This window comes from Seriola aureovittata, chromosome 3 (genome assembly GCF_021018895.1).
Source record: "Seriola aureovittata isolate HTS-2021-v1 ecotype China chromosome 3, ASM2101889v1, whole genome shotgun sequence".
NCBI lineage: Eukaryota > Metazoa > Chordata > Actinopteri > Carangiformes > Carangidae > Seriola > Seriola aureovittata.
Window position 1 is genome coordinate 28407540 of NC_079366.1, and position 21305 is coordinate 28428844.

The 21305-nt window shown below is 41.4% G+C and overlaps 1 protein-coding gene and 2 long non-coding RNA genes across 5 annotated transcripts; 1 reads left to right on the forward strand and 2 right to left on the reverse strand.

The window, feature by feature from the left end:
* Positions 1-2989: 2989 nt before the first annotated feature.
* Positions 2990-9308, reverse strand: LOC130165995 (uncharacterized). 2 transcript variants are annotated; one of them, XR_008827088.1, is made up of 6 exons: positions 6656-9308; positions 6140-6219; positions 5668-5770; positions 4793-4825; positions 4486-4575; positions 2990-3380 (listed from the first exon to the last, which is right to left on the reverse strand). It is a non-coding gene; the product is annotated as an uncharacterized LOC130165995 (long non-coding RNA). The 2 variants fall into 2 exon arrangements; XR_008827087.1 differs by having other exon boundaries at positions 6563-9308.
* Positions 9309-9412: 104 nt separating this feature from the next.
* Positions 9413-20559, forward strand: LOC130165994 (E3 ubiquitin/ISG15 ligase TRIM25-like). 2 transcript variants are annotated; one of them, XM_056371235.1, is made up of 9 exons: positions 9413-10477; positions 11288-11383; positions 13407-13487; positions 13773-13925; positions 14441-14600; positions 14794-14832; positions 15879-15953; positions 16845-16922; positions 17697-20559. In XM_056371235.1, exons 1-9 carry the CDS (start codon positions 9878-9880, stop codon positions 18248-18250), a joined length of 1836 nt encoding a protein of 611 aa, XP_056227210.1. In that variant the 5' UTR covers positions 9413-9877; the 3' UTR covers positions 18251-20559. The 2 variants fall into 2 exon arrangements, with proteins under 2 accessions (XP_056227210.1, XP_056227211.1); XM_056371236.1 differs by lacking the exon at positions 15879-15953 and having other exon boundaries at positions 9418-10477.
* On the reverse strand, positions 13391-14409 carry LOC130165996 (uncharacterized). Its single transcript, XR_008827089.1, has 3 exons — positions 14263-14409; positions 13675-13859; positions 13391-13501 (listed from the first exon to the last, which is right to left on the reverse strand). It is a non-coding gene; the product is annotated as an uncharacterized LOC130165996 (long non-coding RNA).
* Positions 20560-21305: the final 746 nt, after the last annotated feature.

Sequence of the window (21305 nt, forward strand, 5' to 3'; positions counted from 1 at the left end):
CAGCTGGCTGTAAAAGGCTGCAGGTCTATAGTAGTTCAGTACTGTATCCACTGTCTACTGTTCCCTGTGCTGCTGTCTCAGGAGACCGTCGCCAAAGAGAGAAAGAGCTTGATACAATTAATTCACCTCAGACCCTCATCGCCACCTTTGTTTATTTGTCCTTTCTCAGCGTTCTCGCCTTACATCCATCCCTCCATCCCTCCCCTCCTTTCTCTATAGCGCTCTCTCTCTCTCTCTCCCTCCCTCTTCCACTGACCAGCTGCTTTCCTCTCCTCCACCCTCCACCACTACCCAGCCCAGTGAGTACCAGCCCACCACAACCCGCCCCTCACGGTCCCGCAGGTAAACCAGAGACGCCCCGGGGCACACCCCGGCTAGGAAAGGCCCAGGATCGCCTTACGGCCTAGCTGAAAAGGGTCCTTTCTAAAACAGCGAGTACATCACAGCCCCACTTTGAACAAAGAGCCAGGGGAGTCGAGGGACCAGACCCCCTTTTAGGGCTTTGTCTGTTCGCCTGGTCTGAGCTCTGAGTCAGACAGAGACTTGGACTGCACTCAAGAAATGGGATTGGAGAAACATCACTGATACAAAAGTGAGGAAGTCATAAAATCAAGGGCTTTTCATAAACTTCTACTTAAACTTTCTGTTAAATATTCCTTTAACTGCTGCTGAAACAGATCTTTGTAACCCAGACGTCTAAACATGTTGAAGTTTCTACCACGATACATTCATCTTGGTCAGCTGGTTATTGGGTCAGAGCCTGTCATATGAAAAGACGGGAACATACCAGAACATATCAGTGCATTTAAGGAGACATTTAAGGAGCACTAATCCTGGGTCCCATTGACAAACTAAACCTCACAGGGGAAACCGCTTAACTCCACAGGCAGATAAAATGACCTGTGTCTGTGTGTGTGTGTGTGTGTGTGTGTGTGTACCTATCCAACAATGAACCTACCAGTCATTACACACTCACCAAAAGTACGGTGCGGCGACAGTGCAGAGACACAGCAGAATTAAAGTTCTCTCAAAACTCTCCTCCATGTTTCAGCAGAATAGTTCAGGAAGTCAGACGCCTATTGAGAAGTTTTGAGGGGAAGGGTTCGATCATTGTGATTCTCCAGTTTCTGAAGAAAAGAGACAAATGTTGCAAGAAAAGATGCACGGTTGTGTCTGGTAAGAGGACCTCCGAGTCTTGGGTTCAAAACCCAGGTGCTACATGTAGGCATGCTGGATTTTGAAATCCAACACCAAAAAGTAAACACTCAAGGATTCTAACAAATATATTTTTACAACTGGTTTACTTGGAAGTTTTAAGGACTTGGGTTTGATCCTCATTAGGCTCACTGAAATATGAAGTCCAACGACTCAAGAGCTCTGAGAATTGCAACTCAGAAGTGTCTAAACAAGTGGATCAGACTTTAGAACACTGCTCTGAAGTTTTGAGGTTATGGGCTCAATCCTCTGTGAATTTCAAAGTCCAGCACCCGGATGAAGGACTTCAGGACTCTAAGAAATGGACTTCAAGAGTGTGTGACCTAGTACCTCAGTGTGTGAGAGGAAAGCTTGGAAGTTCTGCTGGTGTGGGTTCAATTATTATGAGCCCCAATGAATCGTGAAGACCCACACCCACAGTGAAGACTCAAGAGCTCTCAGAGAGAAGCTCCCAATGCAGTCAGTCACGTTGCATGTTCGTTTGGGAGTGTAAGGCACCAGTCGTGCAGCGTCTGGTTCAAATCCTGCCTGTTTTTGGTACCTGGAGAGTCAAAACCAATCCTGCTGCAGTGTCTTATACAGTGCAACACTACATGATTATTTTCAGAATATTTATCAAAGCAAGATATTTAGACGTTAAAGACAGTTTAGTTAAATGCACCTTTGTATATATCTGTCTTCACTACAGACAGTTCCACTGCGGGATATGGGGGTCCCCTCTTTGATAGGTAGGCATCAGTCAGGTTTGCAAGTCCCCTCTTGACCATTTTTGAAGAAAATTACAAAAGCAGTTTTGCAGTTTTACATATATGTATGTATATATATATATATATATATATATATATATATATATATATATATATATATTACAACAGCTTTGTGTGGACAAAAAGGTTAGGGTATGCATTATGTCAATGACAGGTTCCCATACATTTAGTGAGACAAGGATGTGTGTGTGTGTGTGTGTGTGTGTGTGTGAGAGAGTGAGCGATATGGCTCAGTCTCAGCAAAGCTTAAGTACCTGAAAATCCCGCTCTTAACCTTCAATCTCCTGCTGAACTGTTCCTGAAATTGAATTCTCAGAGCCACTGAAAGAGAGAACATATCAGACAGACGACGGCCGACAACATACAGCTCACATAACAATTCAAACGACTGAATTAGTAAATTCTCCACCTGGAGGTACAAGCAGGAGCAGTTCAGAAAATAAAGCTGGTATCAGTATATAACTACACATCAAGGTTACCCAGGTGATGTTCAGTGAGTTTTGTAGAATAAACGAAGCTCCTAAAAAACAATAGAAGACATCATTGTACAGCAGTCGTGTTTGCTGTCACTGAATCAGTGGTCATTGCATTTTTGTTTAAGATAATCGATCCAGACGTTATATTTCAATCCAGCTGTGAATCATAAAATGTGCATATATGGTTATTGTGGTTCAGAACAAGAAAGCCATAAATGTATGAACAGGTAGCTGTTATTTGGATGTGACAGAAATGTGGCTTAGACTCAACCTCATTTATACATATACATACACTGTGGAGGTTTAATTCTTAATGGCAGTAACATGTGAAAAGTGGTGTGATATATGAAGTGATCAGCAGAGGGCGCCATAAACTGTCACATACCCTCAGACTGTACACAACTATGCATTTTCTCCATATCACAGCCCCCATGGAGGGGTTAGAATGATTTTAGGAATTTCAACTTCCTGCAAACAGTGACTGTTGACTTGGTCTTTGATTTGCAAGACAAGACTATAATATGCATTTATTGCATAGAAGTAGAACACATAAACATTATGTAATCAGTAATGTAAGACACAGATTTTTTTTTTAATGTCACACTGCCTGAACTTACACAGACCAGCAACAACAAATATTCAGTTAAATTTTTTCAGCGTCTCAATTTCGAGATAAGTAATGGTCTTCCCAAACAATCAATATTTCATTTCCATTCAATTCATTGTTTTAACCTATGCCTTTATCATACAAGTCAGCCATCTTCACAATCAAATGGGATCTCTGATAGAGTTAACTCTAAAACTGATGCTGTCAGAGCTCCAGTAACAGGTAGTTGATTTCTTCAGCAAACAAGATGTAGGAGGACGAGGGTTCCTGGAGACCGGCGTGATGAAGAGGAGGAAATCCGAGGATTTTCTCTTACTATACCAAAACAGAAGAAGCAAATGTACTACGATATCACGTTTTTGCTGAGCTGAAATTACATGCTATAATAAAATAATTACAAAACATAATAAAATAAGTTCTCTAATAAAGAGATTAGCTCGCACCCAGCAAGAAGATGATGGACAGTGGCTACAGCTGAAAAACAGACGGTAATTGAATCATTATTTTAATGCACAGCTCTTTATTTTCTTTTAATTATATTCTTGAAATGCATTCACAATGGCTAGCCCGGCGGCTGTTTTTCACCAATAAAGATTTTTTTTTTTTTTTTTTAAATTTAAAAAAATGCGACTTAGGCCCCCCCGACTCAAAATGACTGAGCTTATAAAGTCATGTTTACAAATAATTCCAATATTTGTAGTTGTAAATCAAACTTTGTAAACCTGGAAAATTAATCTGAATGAGAAATTCAAGTTTGTGCATGTGAAAACAGATTGTGCTTGTGGCAGAGATTTGTGTTTAAGACCGTGTGAATCAAAACTGAACAAATGATCAGTGGTGAGTTTCAACAAAGACACAGGGAAAGAAGAAATGCTTTTGTGGACGTCTGTGTACAGAGATAAAAAGCAGAAAACTGCAAAACTCAGTGTGCAACATTCCCAGTGTGTGACATGGAAAGTACAAATTGATCCTTTAGTGTCACACACTGTGGGAACTTTGGACCAGAGTATTACAGTTTTCTGCTCTGCATCGTGACACAGATGTTGACAAATCCATTTCTTCATTTACAGTGTCTCTGTTCAATCTCAACACTGATCATTTGTGGAGTTTGGATTCAGACTTTCAACAAATACAAATCTCTTCAACACAGGCGCAATTGTTTCACATACGCAAACTTGATTTTTCTCAAGCAGATTTATTTTACAGGTTTACAAAGTTTGATTTACAACTACAAACATTGGAATTATTTGTAAGCATCACTTTACAAGCTCAAAATCATTTTGACCCTAATTAGAGCCTGGGTACACATACAGCTACAGCCAACAACAGTTTTGTTTTTAAAAACATCTGCTAACTAAAACACATCTCTCAGCATAAAACAGGCTATTTTACACCTTACATTTACATGGTTGTGGTTTACCTGGTAGTTTACTATTTGTGGAGCTTTGTTCGCTGAATTGATAAACAGTCGTTACTGAGTAGTTCCTCATTACGCCGTCACAATAAGTTCCTTAACAAATCAGACACAGCAAGTTTCCAAACAAGTATTTTAATTGTAATATTCAAGGCAAATATTAATAATCACATCCAAGTTGTTTTCTGATGCATTCGTTATGACGAAAACTTAAATGTAAACAGAATATCATTTTAACTCATCTTAAATGTTTACCTATGATCTGTGTGGAAATGCAATTACACAAAATACAAACTGCTTTCAACAGACTTACCATTTCTTGCCTGAGGTGGATTCTGCCATCCCTCTGAAAACACAAAAGGAAAAATAAGGACCCGTCAACCAGCTGTTCTTTTCACTATGAAATGTTTTTGAAGCAGTCTAAAAACTTCAAAACATAAAAGATCTATCAATCATCCATTTAAACCTCATTTAGCATATACTGTAATAAAAACACTATGAATAAATCTGAACAAATGATACATGTACATGTGAAGAAGTTTCAGAAGAGATATCTATCTATATATATATATATATATATATATATATATATATATCTCTATATATACATATACATATATAAAAAGAAAAAAAATTAGTGGTGAGGCAACACAAAGACACTGGAAGAGGAAGAGCTTCTGTGTACACATGCAAAGCACAAAACTAAAACTTGGTGCTCAAAATTCCTGCAAGTGTGTGACACTGAGGTTACAAGTGTAATTTAAATTGAGGTGTGAAAATAGGATCTGAAGTCTACTTGTAGCCTTCATAAACTTGCAGATTTATGAAGGCAAGGGGATACTGCATGACACATATGGGCCTTGGCAGGCTATAGCAGCATGAGGAAGGGATGATGACATTATCACAAAGGCAGACTCAGAAAATAAGGTTTATTGCCAGGTCGGTTTTCATTTACAAGATATCTGACTTGGTGTAGTATCTAATTAACATATTCACAGGAAACAACAATAAAAGGTAAAATATTGCAACACTCAAATATAAAACAATGAAAACGATACTAAACAACTATATAGAAAAGTGTTTTAGAATGACAAAACTCCTGCTGGGCAAGATGTGCAAAAGGTATTGATTAGGGGATGTGCAAAAGATCACAGTATAGACAATCTTTGTTCTGTGCAGGGATAATACCTCAAGGTGTTGATGTAATGTGGTTGTTGATTGATGAGGCCAGACGCAGAAGAAAAGGCAGGTGCTGGTCCATCATTGGTGAAGATTAGACTGGAATTCTGGTCTTGATACAGACAAACATGTGATAGGACAATTTGTTTAAATCATACAAGTTCTTTATATTCAAATATGTTAGGTTGCATCATGAGATAGATATGAATATACAAAAATAAATACAGTATGAATATTATGAAATGTAATTGCAAGAAAATGAAAAAAAAAAGAGGTATAACATTCAATGGACACACACACTATATAACCAACAAATTCAATAGTACAAATACGGATATACTGTAAAATGCATAACCAATATAGGCAGTGGTATATTCATTATTCAGAATCAGCAGTATGAACATGTATACACTGGGTCTGTTTAATCACAGTGGTATAGACATGTCTTACTTTTAAAAGTGAATGACAGCATGTTACTCACCTGGACCCTCCTCACTCTCTGGACTCTCTGCCGTTGGTGAGACAGGTGGAGGCGGTATTGCATCTGTACTGGCTCAGGTCCTGATGAAGACAGAGGGATGCTGAAATCTCCTGAGAAATGTAAAGACCTAGTGCACTTTCAATCATGGCTGATCTCCTAACAGTAATGTGAAGTGGTTACAACATGGTGAACCGATCGATGTGTATTCACTCGGTCTACTGGCCCCATACAATCTCACGTTACAGTCATCAGTTACAAAATGAGCCTAAAGTTACTGACGTAATTAGCTGTACAACAGCCGAGAGCAACAGACACAATCCTAGTAACAACATCAATATCACCACCTGAAATGTTTGTCGCTACGATTTGTCAGTCGTTAAATGATTATACTTTTAGTTAAAGGCTAACACTGAGGCTACTCACCGGGCTAACAGGAAAGTTGCGAGCTCGGCATCAAACCGCATCTCTTCACTCTCAGGAGCTTCTCCAGCGGTAGAAAACCACATCGAGATTTACTCGTGTTGCTTCTTTTCTTTGCCGTTGAACGCGGTTTCTTGTCGGGAGCGGTTCTTCGGGATGCAGATGAATATCGTCTTTTAGGAGGTTCAGCCACTCTTGTGCTTCTGTGATGCTAACTTCAAGCGCTGCCGGAAGTCGTTCTTCTTCGTGGGACTGAGAGCAGACTTGACGCGCCGCTGACTCACACAGCGTCTAGTGTGACAAAGTGGCATTACAACACAGGACAGGTCGGGGCTGGCTGGTGCGCATGCTCATTTCAGTAGATAACTGAAATACAACAGATGGAGGTCCTGATCATGACATCATCACTGTGGCCGCTTCACACACCGTTGATCGTGTTTATTAATTTTTTGAACATTTTAAACTAAAGTTCTGGCCACATCTTATATTGCACAACCACCAAAGCTGACGTTTAAAAGTAAAGCTACATGTTCTTTTCCCACATTGTAAACCAACTTACAGTTTTGACACTTGAGTTAAAACAAAGACATTGAGCTAAACTTGACTGATATTGACACATTTGATGCATACAAAACATATTTTGATTTGCTTTTATATGCTTGGAATATAAAATACAATCATACTTTCCCCTTTTACTTGCATTCAATTTGTGATATAAACATTTGTACTTGCCCATTTTGCATTCAGGCCAGTAGATGTTGCACTGCTCACATGAAGCATCAAGATATAAACCCTTTGTGGAACCACTTTGCTGAGAAAGGAAAACCTCTGACAGTGTCGGACTCACATCCAGTACCAGGCAGTTGATTTCTGCAAATAAAGAAGATACAACAGCCCGGGAAATTTTACTCACCGAATATTTCACTTACTGACTGCGGACTGCTCACAGAGCCAGGTGTCAGTTCACTGCCGTCATGTTGGTTTCTGGCAACTTCCCAGTCACCGTATGTTGGCAGTCTTTATGTTACCACCCAGCTAGGGGAAAAGGGAAGCAACATAAAACCAGGTGTTATTGGTAAATCAAATTTATTGCGTAATCAGGAGGGTAAATAAGTAAGCAAAAATACAAACAAGGTGAGAGGACAACTAAAGTAAGTCATTTCTAACCTAAAAAGAAAAATTAACCAAAAACTGTGTGATTCTAACCAACCCGAAAACACAAGAAGCAGCACCCCTGTTCCTAATGTGTCCAACAGTCTTTTTCTAAGGGTGTGATGCACAATCAGAATTTGAAACCTAGCTCAGTCCCCAACAATCACTACCAGCATCTCAAACCAAATCACAAATTACACACAAATGTTCACAAAGGAGATACAGAGGAGAGCTGCCCATCATGTCAGCCTGTGACATGTGATGTGTGGGCCCGGCTCTTAAACTCTCTTCCTCTGATGCTTGAAGCCTGCAGCTGTGGCGAGGACTGGTAGGATCATTGCTGCACCAATAGGAGAAGCCGGCGGTGGAGTCAGAGGCTCCTCCTCTCTGCTCTGACCAATCCCGTCATGGAGTCCGCGCAGCCTGATTAACATACAGACAAAACACACTTTAAGATCCAGGTGACTGTGCTGCGCTCAGTTGAACATATCTTTATATCATGTAGAAAGTTGAAAAAGAAAGAGCAGAACTAATGACACAATTACAGAAGATTGCTCTGGTAGAGGATAACACTGAAAGTACTAGAAAATTCCTGGAGAAATTTTGAATGTTCCTGCTGCTTGGTGCGTGAACTTCTTTCCTCTCGTTTCAATCTGCACAAAGGACGTTACCTTCAGGTTCATCCATGTCGTAGAGACTCATCCTGACACTGACCTCAGTCACTGCATGTGTCCCTCAAACAGCCTTTTGAAGCTGTCACGACTGTCCAAAATAACCTCACACTGATGGTTTCAAACACAGATGTGTCCCCACAACCACAGCAAGACATGTACACACACATGCACATGTCCTTACAGAAGTTGATCTGTAATAAAGCTATAACACTATATCCCCATATAGACGATCGCTTCTAAGATCAAACTTTTATTACCTACCTTACCTCCCTGATAGCAAATTGACTCCGCACTGGATCCGTCCTGGAGGTATCATCGACAAAACTGGTCCGGATCGGAGTCCACTTACACGGCGGGACGGCTCCAGAACGGATCAGAATTACGGGTCCAGACCACATCCGTATCCGCTCATGAAGCAGCTCATTCGACCCGGATCCGATTTGTACCCGTTCATGAAGTGGTTAACTCGGTCCAGACCCGTTCTGGATCCCTTATTCAAAATGGCTCATCCGGCTAAAACTAGCTGCAGGAATCTAAAATCCAGCTGACCAACACCTGGATTGCTTTATAAAAGCTTAACCAGTCTGCCTTTATTAATATTAATAAAGTAATTCTACAGTTAAATGCTTTCACTGTGAAGCAGTAGAAGTAGGGACACTGGGTTTGTATTGTAGTAACTTAATACAGCTTCGTTATGGGTGTAAGAGTTATCAGAACATTTCAAACTGTTGAGCTGAGGAACATAAATGTAGTTTTCTCTAAGTCCTTTTCACAATTATTATCCAAAGATGGACTCTGCTAGTAACAATGAAATCCTCTATTAGAAAAGGACATTACAGACTGTAAATACATATTATTTTCACTGTTACAATTAACAATCAGCAGTAGGCTATATACTGCTGTCCATGGTCTCTCTCTCTCTCTCTCTCTCTCTCTCTCTCTCTCTCTCTCTCTCTCTCTCTCTCTCTCCTCCCCCACCCCCTCTTTCTCATTTCAAACCCAACCGGTGGAGGCAGATGGCCGCTCACCCTGAGCCCAGCTCTGTTGGAGGTTTCAGTCTTTCTATTCATTATATCTAGAAGAGCTGTGAACAAACCCCTATGAAACGTAAAGCTCATTTTATCCACATATATCTTACCTATTTGTTTGGGCAAAGTAATAAAGATAATCTTACAATATAACGCAATGCAATGGAAAAAAACATCACAAACTAAGGCAAATTTTTTAAGTAAATCTCTGAGAAAATGTGGACAAACAAAAACAAAACGGGGCGAACTGATCCTTTACATGCCTGTAAGACAGCACTGCGGGCCGCACTCTGCAACTAAAATGATGGGATGGATGACATTGCGGAAGGGCTATTAGCGTATCCTGACCCCACCCCTTCACAACAACACAACCGGGAGTCAGGAAAAGGTTGATCCTCACCGGGACCGGGGGGCAACAGGCGGACGAGAAGCCACCGGAGGTCAGAGGACACTCCGCCGCAGAGATGGCCCAGGCGAATATCTCGGTGACGGAGAGCCAGTTCAGGTGTCCCATCTGCCTGGACATCCTGAAGGACCCGGTGTCCATCCCCTGCGGACACACTTACTGCATGGCGTGCATCAACAACTACTGGGACCAGGCGGAGTCGGGTCAGTTCAGCTGCCCCCAGTGCCGGGAGACGTTCAGCCCTCGGCCGGTTCTGCGGAGGAACACGGTGCTCGCCGAGGTCGTCGACAAACTCAAGCTGACGGAGATGGTCACGGCGCCGGAGCTTTACACGGTGGGAGTCGGGGAAGTTCCGTGCGACTTCTGCCCGGCGGAGAGCAAGCTGAGGGCGGTCAAGTCGTGCCTGGTCTGCCTGGCGTCCTTCTGCGAGCTCCACGTCCTGCCGCACCGGGAGGTCGGCACGCTGCGGCGGCACAAGCTGGTGGCCGCGGTGGAGTGCCCGGCGGAGCGGCTGTGCGCTCAGCACCGCCTGGGTCTGGAGCCCGCGGGGAGCGGCTCCGAAGCTGAGGCCGCGGTGGAGTGGAGCGGGGACTGCCTGCTGTGCGAGGCTGACCAGGAGGAAGTGCACAATGTGGACGCACAGAGAGCCAGGAGACAGGTACAGAGACACACCGGAGGTCTGGATAGAGGGTTTGGTGTTGATACCATTGATTCCCCAAATCTATCCAGTGGAGGAGGACCAACTTATATTATGGTGGTCCTGGACTTTTTACACTTGAGGAAGTTTAAAAATTTAAAACACCAAAGTCTCTGGTTAGTGTCTAACATCTAGAGCTTTTAGAGGATCCTCACATGCCAGAATAAAACACATTCAGCTTTTCTTCACACGCTGTGAACCAGACAGAGTAAAAAAAGTAAAGTCCATCATACAAACCAGAGCTGCTTCTTGGTCAGTTTGACTTGTGTTTATAAGCCCTACAGTTTACATATAACAGTTGGACAGTGTGTTTCCAAAGGGTCCAAACAACCAAAAAGAAGTAAAGTAAACTTTGCCATTACGGTTTGGATTGAAGAAAACAGATTATTCCACAGTGTGTCTCGTGGCCTTTCCATTCTGATGCACATCCGGTCAAACCAAGATCCAATCAAACGGCAGCGAAACTGGCAGCAGATAAAATAAACTCTGTAACACACTGTAACAGACAGCAACCTGAACCGTTCAAAATTAGGTTTGTATCAGAGCACACTTCAGATTCAATCTATAACCATGGAGTCCAACCTGTGACGTTATAGATGCTTATAGTATTTCTTCTAATTATTACGTGAAAACTTTTAATAGATACTGCAGAACAAAATCAAATTTTCATCCACATACCTGAATGGCTATCTCTGTCTGTGTGTCTGTGTGTCTGTGTGTCTGTGTGTCTGTCTGTCTGTCTGTCTGTCTGTCTGTCTGTCTGTCTTTCAGCTGCAGCTCCAGGAGGCTCAGAGGATGTTTCAGGGGAGGATTCGGATCGGAGAGAGAGAGATAGAGGAGTTTCAACAAAGCTTAGAGTCCCTCAAGGTGACACACACACACACACACACACACACACAGACACACACATATGGCAACCACGCTTCTTCTTGGCTGATCCAGTTTTTACAGATGCACACACACACACCACGTCATCATGGCCCAAAAGCTTCCAGGTACCAACTAATTATTTACATAAAACTGTGAATCCCAAGTGACATCAGTGGTCTAATGGATGCCACTGAGGAATCACCTGGAATATACTGTACATGGAATATATTATCTGTCATTATTCAACACCAGCAAACATGCCCGTCACTGTTTGGAGTGTGTTTGTGCAATGATGATTGTTAATGATTGTAAGGATTTAAATAAATACATTTCAGTAAGTTTCTTTAAAAGCAGGTTTAAAATGTTTCTTAAAGGAATTAATAGAAGTTGCATGACGGATATTTACAGGCCCGTTATTCCACTTGGTCCATTCTGCCTGAAGGAGCAGCTTGCACTGTAGAAGGAGAGTTTGAAGGTGCTAAACCCTTCAGAGCCTTAATATAAACTAGCAGTAACATTCCTAAAGGGACAGGAAGCCAATGAACAGATGCTGAAATGGGTGTAATTTGTTCTTTTTTACTTGTATTTATTCAGTAGTTCAATCTCAAAGAGAAAACACCAAAGTGTGAATCAGTTTCTTTGCATCAGGCAGAGCAGGATATGGTCAGACTGAGAAATATGCATTTATATTTATTATATCGAGATATGTCCTATACAAAGATACACACATTTTGTTAAGACTGTCAAGATATCATAATTATGCCAGTTATTAATAGTTATCAGGTTATTATAGGTTGATTAAACGAGTCTTTTCTCTCCCAACAAGTATAACTACAGGTTTCTTGCTCCCAGGGATTGATTAGTAATTGTGATCAATGATTGTGAACTATAACAATAATTCATGCCATTCATGCATCCCTCATCTGATGCTTCATATACAGTAGTGTAGTATGGTATCTGCCATGCGGTGCACAAGGTCGTATAAATAGACTCGTCTTGACATTTACACGACTGTCCCTGTCACATCAGGCTCTCACACTCGCCTCTCTCTATCTCCGTCTCACACACACACACACACACACACACACACACACACACACACACACACACACACACACACAGCCTCACTGGAGCTATTATATCAGTTTCCACTGCAAAGCTAATCTAAGTTCCATTGTCTATGCCCCTCCTTCCGTCTTCCAGGAAAAACCCCCTCCTCTTCTTCTTCCTCCTCCTCCTCCTCCCTGAGCATCATGCATCCAGTGTGTGGTCGCTCTCTAGCTTCTTGGAAAACCGCTGCATTAGCTCGCTAAAACCATCAGACTGAAAATTAGCCTTTTATCAGATGCTAGATGTTGGTGCGTCGTCTTGTGTTCTGACCACAGCTACGTGAATCTGAATAACCTGCATTGGAAAGTTTTCAGCGAATTTTCACACCCACTAAAAAGTAAAAACTGCCAGTAAACTAGTGATTCTCAGCAGGACAAATCAATAAAAAACATTGGCCAACCTCACTCCATCCACTTGTATAGACAGAGTATTTAGTGTTTTTCACTGACGTACTGATATACTAATTATGTGGAGAAAGAAAAACTTGTATAATGACACATTGTGTTTCACCCCGTGAAATGACACTTTATCCAATAAACAGTAATATCTGCAGAAGCAGGATGTTGGAGTCGGACATTAGGAGACACATTAAGGCTTCATCTTGAAATGAGATATCAGTTGCAAAGACAAATGATTGTTGGATTTGATATAGGAGCTAGAAAAATGTGCTTTTATTGATGGATTGATTGTGTTTTATTTCATGTGCAGAGAGGATCAGGTCGCCAATAAAGATTCACTGTTTCTTAGAAAGTGACAGTTTTCTAGTAGTTAGACATCTCTGTTTCATGGTGTCTTTAAGTATTTACTTTGTCCTACTCTAACTGCTGCTCTGTTCTGCTGTGTGTGCGTGTGTTCGTGTGTTTGTGTGTGTGTGTGTGTGTGTGTGTGTGTGTGTGTGTGTGTGTTTCAGGTGTCAGCGTCGGCTGTTCTGGAGGACAGTGAAGCTCTGTTTGCAGACATGGCGCTCCGCCTGGAGAAGACCAAGGCAGAGGTGAGGAGCAGGAGCTGGAAGCATCAGCGGTGATGTTATTGCAGTTGTAACAGTAGGAGGGAAAGTAGCGACAGCAGAAGAAGCAGAAGCAGCAGTATTACTCAGAAGAGAAGAGGTTTCACTAATTGAAAATCCAAAGTGCTATCAATTAACAGAGTGTATAAAATCTTGTACAGCCATCACCTACAGTTATGCGTCTTTCCTGCACATCAGAATGGTTGATTCCTGCTTGGTGCGTCCGTGCTACACCGCGCTGGATCACATCGTCTACTTCTGTGCACACAGGTTCGAGCGAGGCTGGAGGCGAAGGAGCGAGCGGTGGTGGGGAGGGCAGAGCGCGACGTAGAGACGCTGGAGAAGGATTTGGAAGAGCTGAGGAGGAGAGATGAGGAGATCAGTCAGCTGCTGCAAACCGAAGACAACACACATTTCTTACAGGTGAGGAGGGTTAAGATGGAAGAATATAAGGGGGATGCAATGGGGTAAAATGAGGGTGAGAAGGACTTCAGAGTGAGGAACTTCCAAAAAAAAAAACTGAGAACATACAGCTCAGTTTGTACTTTTCTTTGGACATGATGAATGGCAGTAGCGTCACAGGAAATGTAAGATTTTATCTAAAACGTCCTGGAGGCCTGATGGGAACATTTATTATAGAAGGGAAATGGATAAATTAAGAGCTGCATGTCTAAACCAATAAAGCAACACCAAGCTAGCACCACTCACAGACAAGAAACACATTTACATCTAATGGATCCTGGAAGACACAAGAGCTCACCTACTCAGAAACAGGGAAGATAATGAGTCAGCGGTGACCAGTGGAAAAACACACCTCCCGCCTTGGTGCTATTTTCAAATTCAATTGTACAAGGAATTAAGGAGGGAGGAGGGGAGGGCGGGGCTGTAGATACTAAGCCAGGCTGTATTTTCCACTCTTTGTCTATGTATCGGCTCAGGCGGCTCCGCTGCTGTGCGTCCCGCTCACCGCTGGTCGGCACTCCCGAGCCCTCGGCCTGCCCACAGAGGCCTTCAGCGGCGCCAGGAGAGCGCTGTGCCACCTGCGCAGCCGGGTGGAGGAGGTCTGCAGGGAGGAGGTGGACAAGATTAGCCGCGCAGGTACACCAGATGACCTACAGGCAGGAAGATGTGTGATGTGATGTACTGTATACCACTAAATGTGTAGGCAGATGTACACCCTACTGGTTTTATGGCATTAAAATATTGCAAAGGTTCAGCATGGGTAAAGTAGATTTGCCAGATGTATTCTTTCACATTTATGCTTAGTTTAACACTTTGATTTCTCTTCCAGTTAATGAGAACTACGTGTCTGGGGGAGAGTGTGTAAAAGGTAAGCATAAGAAACATGATACACACACACACACAAACACACACACACACGCCCTGTGTGACAGCGTCAGGTCTGAGGTGACCCATTTTTAACCAGGCTGCAGGTTTTGACATGACATTTAACACTGCGAGGGACAGTGGACGTGTTAATTATTGATGCTGAGGAGGACGGGGCGATTGTCTGATACAACACACTCTGGCTCATCTCCAATTCTGCACCGCGCTAATCACTTCAGTAAAGTTTAATTGGAAGCGATCGCATTCAGTGCAACTCACTTTAGTTTAAATGAGTTAGGTTTATAGGGGCTTTTCAATGGCAGCCGCAGCAGCAATGGAGATCCAGCGTTAGCTATTTACAATGAATGGTTATATAATTGAATGGGGCCAGCAACAGTGAGATAACTGAAAACTTAGATTAAATTATCTCCACAACTTTTGAATGAACTGAAATGTTTGTACAGACATTCATGGTCCCCAGAAGATGCATCTGAATGATTTTGGTGATCCCTTAACTTTTCCTCTAGTGCTATCATCAGGTCATAATCTTAATTAATCTTAATATTATAATATTTTTTTTAGTGCTGAAAAGTGGAAAAAAAAAAAACATTAGCATGCTAACATGCTAAACTAAGATAGCGAACGTGGTTAACATTATACTTGCTAAACATTAGCATATTAGCTTTGTCATTGTGAGAATGTTACCATGCCAACCACTGTGCCTCAGTACAGCCGTACGCTAGCATGTGGAGTCTTTTTGTTTTGTTTTTAGCCATAGCTTAGCATAGCTTAGCTTTAGGCAAATGTTGTTTTGTGCTAAAAGTATTTAGAAAATTAATTTTGGAAAATATTAACAGTAATAGGCCTATCTTATGACCCAGTTATGGCTGTCATTACTGGGTAGAAAATACACTAGTTTTCAGTGAAAACAGGCCACTGCTAACTGGGACTAATGGTACATTGTTTTGTTATTTTATTTTTCTGTCAATGGTATTGTTGAGTTTTTAAAAATATATATCCAATACCATTCATATCCATTGTATTGGGGAGGTGGCAGAAATCTGAGTGTGGAGAACACCAAACCTCAGCAAATGCAACCAACTGCAGGGCAACATACCGCTAGGGGTAAGTAGAAAAGTGTGAGTTTTTTTGGAGGGGGGTGGTAAACTTTGGTGAACTAACTCGACTAACTTTTACTTACACAAACAGCTAATTTTGGCTTTGTTTGCGCAAAGGGCTAATTTAACAAATCAACCAAGATTAACATTAAAGCTACTTTGTGTAGGATATGAAAAGTCTTTACTTTGGTGCCATCTAGTGGTTGTAACTAGAACATTACTATGGCAGACAGCATCCTCCCTCCCCCGTGGATCTGACCGAGGGGAACAGACAAAAATATCTCAACTACTATTAAACTAATTGGTGCAAATTTTGTACAGACTTTAAAGATTCCTAAACGAAGTATCCAAATATCTTTGGTGATTCCCTGACTTTTCCTCTAACGTCACACCCAGGTTCACATTTGTGATTAATAGTGAAATGTGCACTGTATAAAATTAGTAGACAGTAGTAGATATTATTACTTGGCCCACAGTTTTTCCTCCAGTTTATACCCGGTTCCACGGCATAAATTTGGCCCATGTACAGCATGATTGTCAGATGCTGCTTCCACATCTGGACCAATTCTGCCACCAAAACAGATGTAAAGATGTTTCACATACACATGGTGACATTAATGTTAAATGTAATGCCTCACACTTTTACAAATACTAAACATCAATCCGATATATTTGATGAAGTTCCATCTCTGACTCAAATCAGTGAATTACAATTTGCAGACTGTCGGCTCCTCACGGGTTTTCTTTTGTTACCTTGAAAAGTTTCACAGTGCTTTTGTGAGTGTTGAATTTTGATTTAGCTCCTTGCTGATTTGCTATCCGTACATATTCTACTTCCATATTTCACGTTTTCAATAACATGTGTCTCTGTGTTTTTTTGTCTTTTGTCCCTTTGCAGCAGTGCCGCTGTCATTCCCTCTGTCCTCTTTGTCTCTGCAGCCGGCTGATCAGAGGATGAGGGCAGCTTTCCTCAGGTGTAAGTACTTCATCTCTCCACCTTTCTTTTCCTTCCTGTAGTTCTTTCTTTCTTCTTTTGTGTGGCCTGTCCTCCACCCTCTTTTCTTCTTCCACTCTCTACCTCTTCATTTAATTTTTCCTTTCTCTTTCTCTCTGCATCGCTTCTCCTCTCTCTCTCTCTCTCTCTCTCTCTCTCTCTCCGGTGCACCCATTCAGTGTGACTGTCCTTTGACCCTCTTTCCTCCTCCTTTTCCATCCTTCTCTCTTTTATCCTCTCCATGCCTCTAATTCAGCACATAATGAGAGTCCTGCTGTGAAATCTGAGAGCCCGGTCTGGACTCTCATCAATGATGGATGGCAATCATACCGTATTTATGACATTCAGGTCCGTCATTAAGTCCAGTGCCTTGTCCGGACAAAAACAAGCCGACTGACGGGATGACAGAGGTAGCAGCACCTTGTTAGGCATTACTAATTCATTTGGTCAACGGATGATTAAGGCCGTATGTGTCATTTATCCGCTCTGTGCCAAAATGTCAACCGAAACAGTAGACGGCTTAACATGCTGTCTGTCTGTCTGTGTCCCGCTCAGCTCTAGAACTGGATAAAAACTCAGAGTCTCATAGAAGAGAAACTGTAAAGAAACATCTGAAGCCAGGGAAATGAAATGTCTACACTTTTACTGATTTCCACCAATTCTGGGTCACCAAAAAGTGTGACAGCAGTGAGTCCACTCCTGATACTGATTTCATCATGCATGGCTGTTTTAACTCTTCTCTTTCTCTCCTCTCAGTTTCGTGTCGTCTGTCCTTGGATCCTGATACAGCCCACCCTACTCTGATTCTCCTGGAGGGTCCCCAGGGCGCCCACTGTGGCGAGGAGCCCCAGTCTTACCCCCCTCACCACCAGCGCTTTGATTCAGTGGCTCAGGTCCTGTGCAGGGAGGGCCAGTTTGGTGGTGCCAGCTACTGGGAGGTGGAGTGGAGGGGAGGGGGATGGATCGACATCGGCGTCACCTATCGTGGTATCGGACGCAAAGGTGGTGGAAAACCCTGCCTGCTGGGACGCAACGAGAACTCCTGGCGGCTGAGGTGCACTCACGCTGGATACGCCGCCTGGCACGACAACCGTAAGACCACGGTGGCGGCGCCGCCCTGCCCCAGGATCGGCGTGTTCCTGGATCGCCAGAAAGGAGCGTTATCCTTCTACAGCGTTTCGGACGCAATGGTGCTGCTGCACACGTTTCGTTGCCTGTTCTCTCAGCCGCTGTACCCGGCCTTCCGCCTGGACCTGGACTCCACCCTGCTCATCTGCCCCAACGAGGGAGGCAACGGAAACCCAGCCTAACCTTCCTTCCCTCCCTCCCTCCTCCACCAGCAGCCTTCATTTAACTACTGCAGGAAAGGGCTGTTCACTCCGCTTATGGATCAGGACATTAAAAATAAAGGTTGCTGGTGCAGAAGCAGAAGCAGAAACGTCAGGGGGAGTAGCATCACAGTCAGGAATCAAACCGTCTTCTCTTTCCATACATGTCTTTTTGCATAGTCCCTCCATCTCTCTGAGTCTGTGGTGAAAAAAACACATTTGACCTCATCAGTTTTTTATTTTTTTTTATTCCCTTTAATTGTTGCATCAGGTGGGATTTATTTCACAGCATGGCTTCTTCGCATTGTACATTATGACTTGTCGTAGAAGGAAAAGCCCAGGTATTAACAATGACATTTACAAAGGCTCCGTTCTGTTTAGGTGTCCCAGTAAGCCATGACGGTGTGACAGTGATTGAAGTAGGCGAACGGTAACTACAGCACAGTGACTGTACATGTATGTTGTATTTTGTTCCTTGATTAAGATTTGAAACTACCCAAATGTAGATTGATTCAGTTTATAGAGAAACCAGCGTTGCACTGTTTACACCTGTGCTTTTCCAGCTGTGACATGTTAAAGTGTCTTCTGTGAAAAAGGCCTAATCAACACAGACTTGCTGAAAACCATCCACTTTAAAGGTATGACACTAGAAAGTATTCACCCACTATTTGCATTGTTTTTCTTTGTGGTAAAAAAAAAAACAACTAGTTGTGTAAATTTATGGGAAATGTTTTGTATCAGAGGGTGGATTTTTATTTTATTTAACTCCCAACAATGACAGGCGGAATATTTAGCTCCTGTGACTACTTGAATTACCCACAGCAAGAAATTTCTTTCTGCATCGCTCCCTCAGTTCTCATCATGAAAATGTTACCTGCAAAAGAGACCTGCAGATTTAGAGAAATCAAATGCCATATTGTAGTGAATGTTTTGCTTTGGGTAATGTGTGCCTTCTTTTTTTTTTTTTTTGTGAGGCCATTTGAGGTAATTTTCTTTTATGTGTGTTTTTGTGCACAACACATTGCAGGTCTATTTTAATAGTAGAATATCATGAATGAAATGGAGATATGACGATTGATATGGCACATAAACTAGCAGCTTAGCTTAGCACAAAGACTGGAAGCAGAAGGAAATGGCTTGGCCTGGCTATCATTATATTATCATATATATATATATATATATATATATATATATATATATGTCAGCATATAACTCATATTCATTCACAATATAAAGTGATGTTTGAAAAGGACACACTATAACTTCCATTGTTCTCTGCACTGTGCTAACGCTGATTCAGGGAAGCCACTATGAATTGGCAATAAATAATAAATAATATATATTTATGTTTATACTATAATATATAAATGTAACACTGGTTAATTATGTTTGAGTGGGGGAATATCACAGAAATGTACTTTGCATGCTTCCAAATCCAATCCAATTATATCCGATCATATCTAATCAAGTCAAATCCTGTTGTTACCTCATATGTGTTCAATCGTATCAGATGGGTATTACATGTGAGGAAACATATCAGACCAAGGACTTGAGTTTCCACTGACTCCTGTTTCCCTCAGGACGCAGTTTGATTGTAGCATGACCAGGGACGAGGATGCGCTCAACGAGTGACCTCGTCCTCCATCTGAATGTACGCCATACTCCAGCCACAGCTTTTCTCGGATAATAGCATTATTTTTCATTGAGGCTCTTTTTTTTTTTTTTTGAATGGTGCTATTCCAGAGGACTGTGATCATGTGACCGAGCACTGTGTGAGGCCAGCAATTATATGAATCCAAAGACACAGCAGTGATTGCACAGTTATATATAATCTATCAACTTTAACTACATATTTTTCGCGGCACGTTCAAAAATAATCTACGAGCTTCATCAAAACAATACGAACAGAAACACCTATTGTATTACACATATTATTACAGAAAATTCAAAATGTATTACAGCCATGCTAAACATCAACATGGGAGCTACAGTTCCACACAAGCAGGTCTAGAAAATTATATTCCTGAATTTGCCAACATGATTTTTCTTATCTGGCAGGTCGATCCAAAGTAAGGAACATTTTTTTTTTTTTTTTGCCATGAAGTGCATTATTCCACAAGCTGTACCATGAAAATATTTTTCATCTCCTTGTAGCATTTTCACTTCCTGTTTACGCTGTTGTTCTTTAATGTGACTGTAAGATATGTTGTATTTGTCTTGAGTGTTGCTTTTTCCAAAATGAGTTCATTCAACCGTGGCTCGCAATAAACTGATCCAGGTCTGAATTGGTACTCTGAGGTTTGTTTTTTAATTTTTTTATTGTGAAGCACAAACATTAGGACATATAAATAAGGATTTATCCAAGAGGAGTTTATACCACAGGCAGTGTAAATATTACCTTTGTTATGCAGTAAGCTGAAGTTATGGTTATGCACATGCAGTTATTGATTGTTTATGTTTTCTGCACAGCAATAACTTAATTTTTTAATATAAAAAACAATATATAGAAGAAAAATTATGACTTTCACCCCCCTGTTTATTTGCTTTGATTTATAAACTATTCAAAACTGTTTTTGTTACGTCATATGTAAGCCAACAACACATTTAGTGATCAATAAACTAGTTTCAGTATTATTGAATGTTATTTAATCTTTTTATTTTAATATATTTGGGTTTTGTACATGTCCAACAAAACAAGGAAAGAAAATGTCACCTGCATAGACGTGTAACTTTTGAAACCATTTTGTAGATTAATAAATAATTGATAAATCATGTCATCAGAAAAAAAAAAAACAACTTCATAAATGTATTCATAGTAAAAAAAAAATTAATTTCAGAGCTAGTATAGCCTGTATTTTATTTATTTTTTTACTTAGTACAAAAAGACCGACTACAAAGAACTATATTATATATAATATTTGTCCGTGTTTTCGGACCATCTTTCTACCTATGGAGTGACTCATCTCACTGCACAGACGCTCTTTGTCTTCTCCTTCTACCTGCAGTTGTGGCTTTTGTGTTTGTTTGTTTTGTTTGT

What these genes read in the sequence shown, in the direction of transcription:
- LOC130165994 (XM_056371235.1), top strand. Translation starts at nt 9,878, where the DNA reads ATGGCCCAGGCGAATATCTCGGTGACGGAGAGCCAGTTCAGGTGTCCC. An exon ending in AAAGCTTAGAGTCCCTCAAG is followed by an intron (nt 11,384 to 13,406) that starts GTGACACACACA and finishes TGTGTGTTTCAG; the next exon opens with GTGTCAGCGTCGGCTGTTCT. An exon ending in TGGAGAAGACCAAGGCAGAG is followed by an intron (nt 13,488 to 13,772) that starts GTGAGGAGCAGG and finishes CTGTGCACACAG; the next exon opens with GTTCGAGCGAGGCTGGAGGC.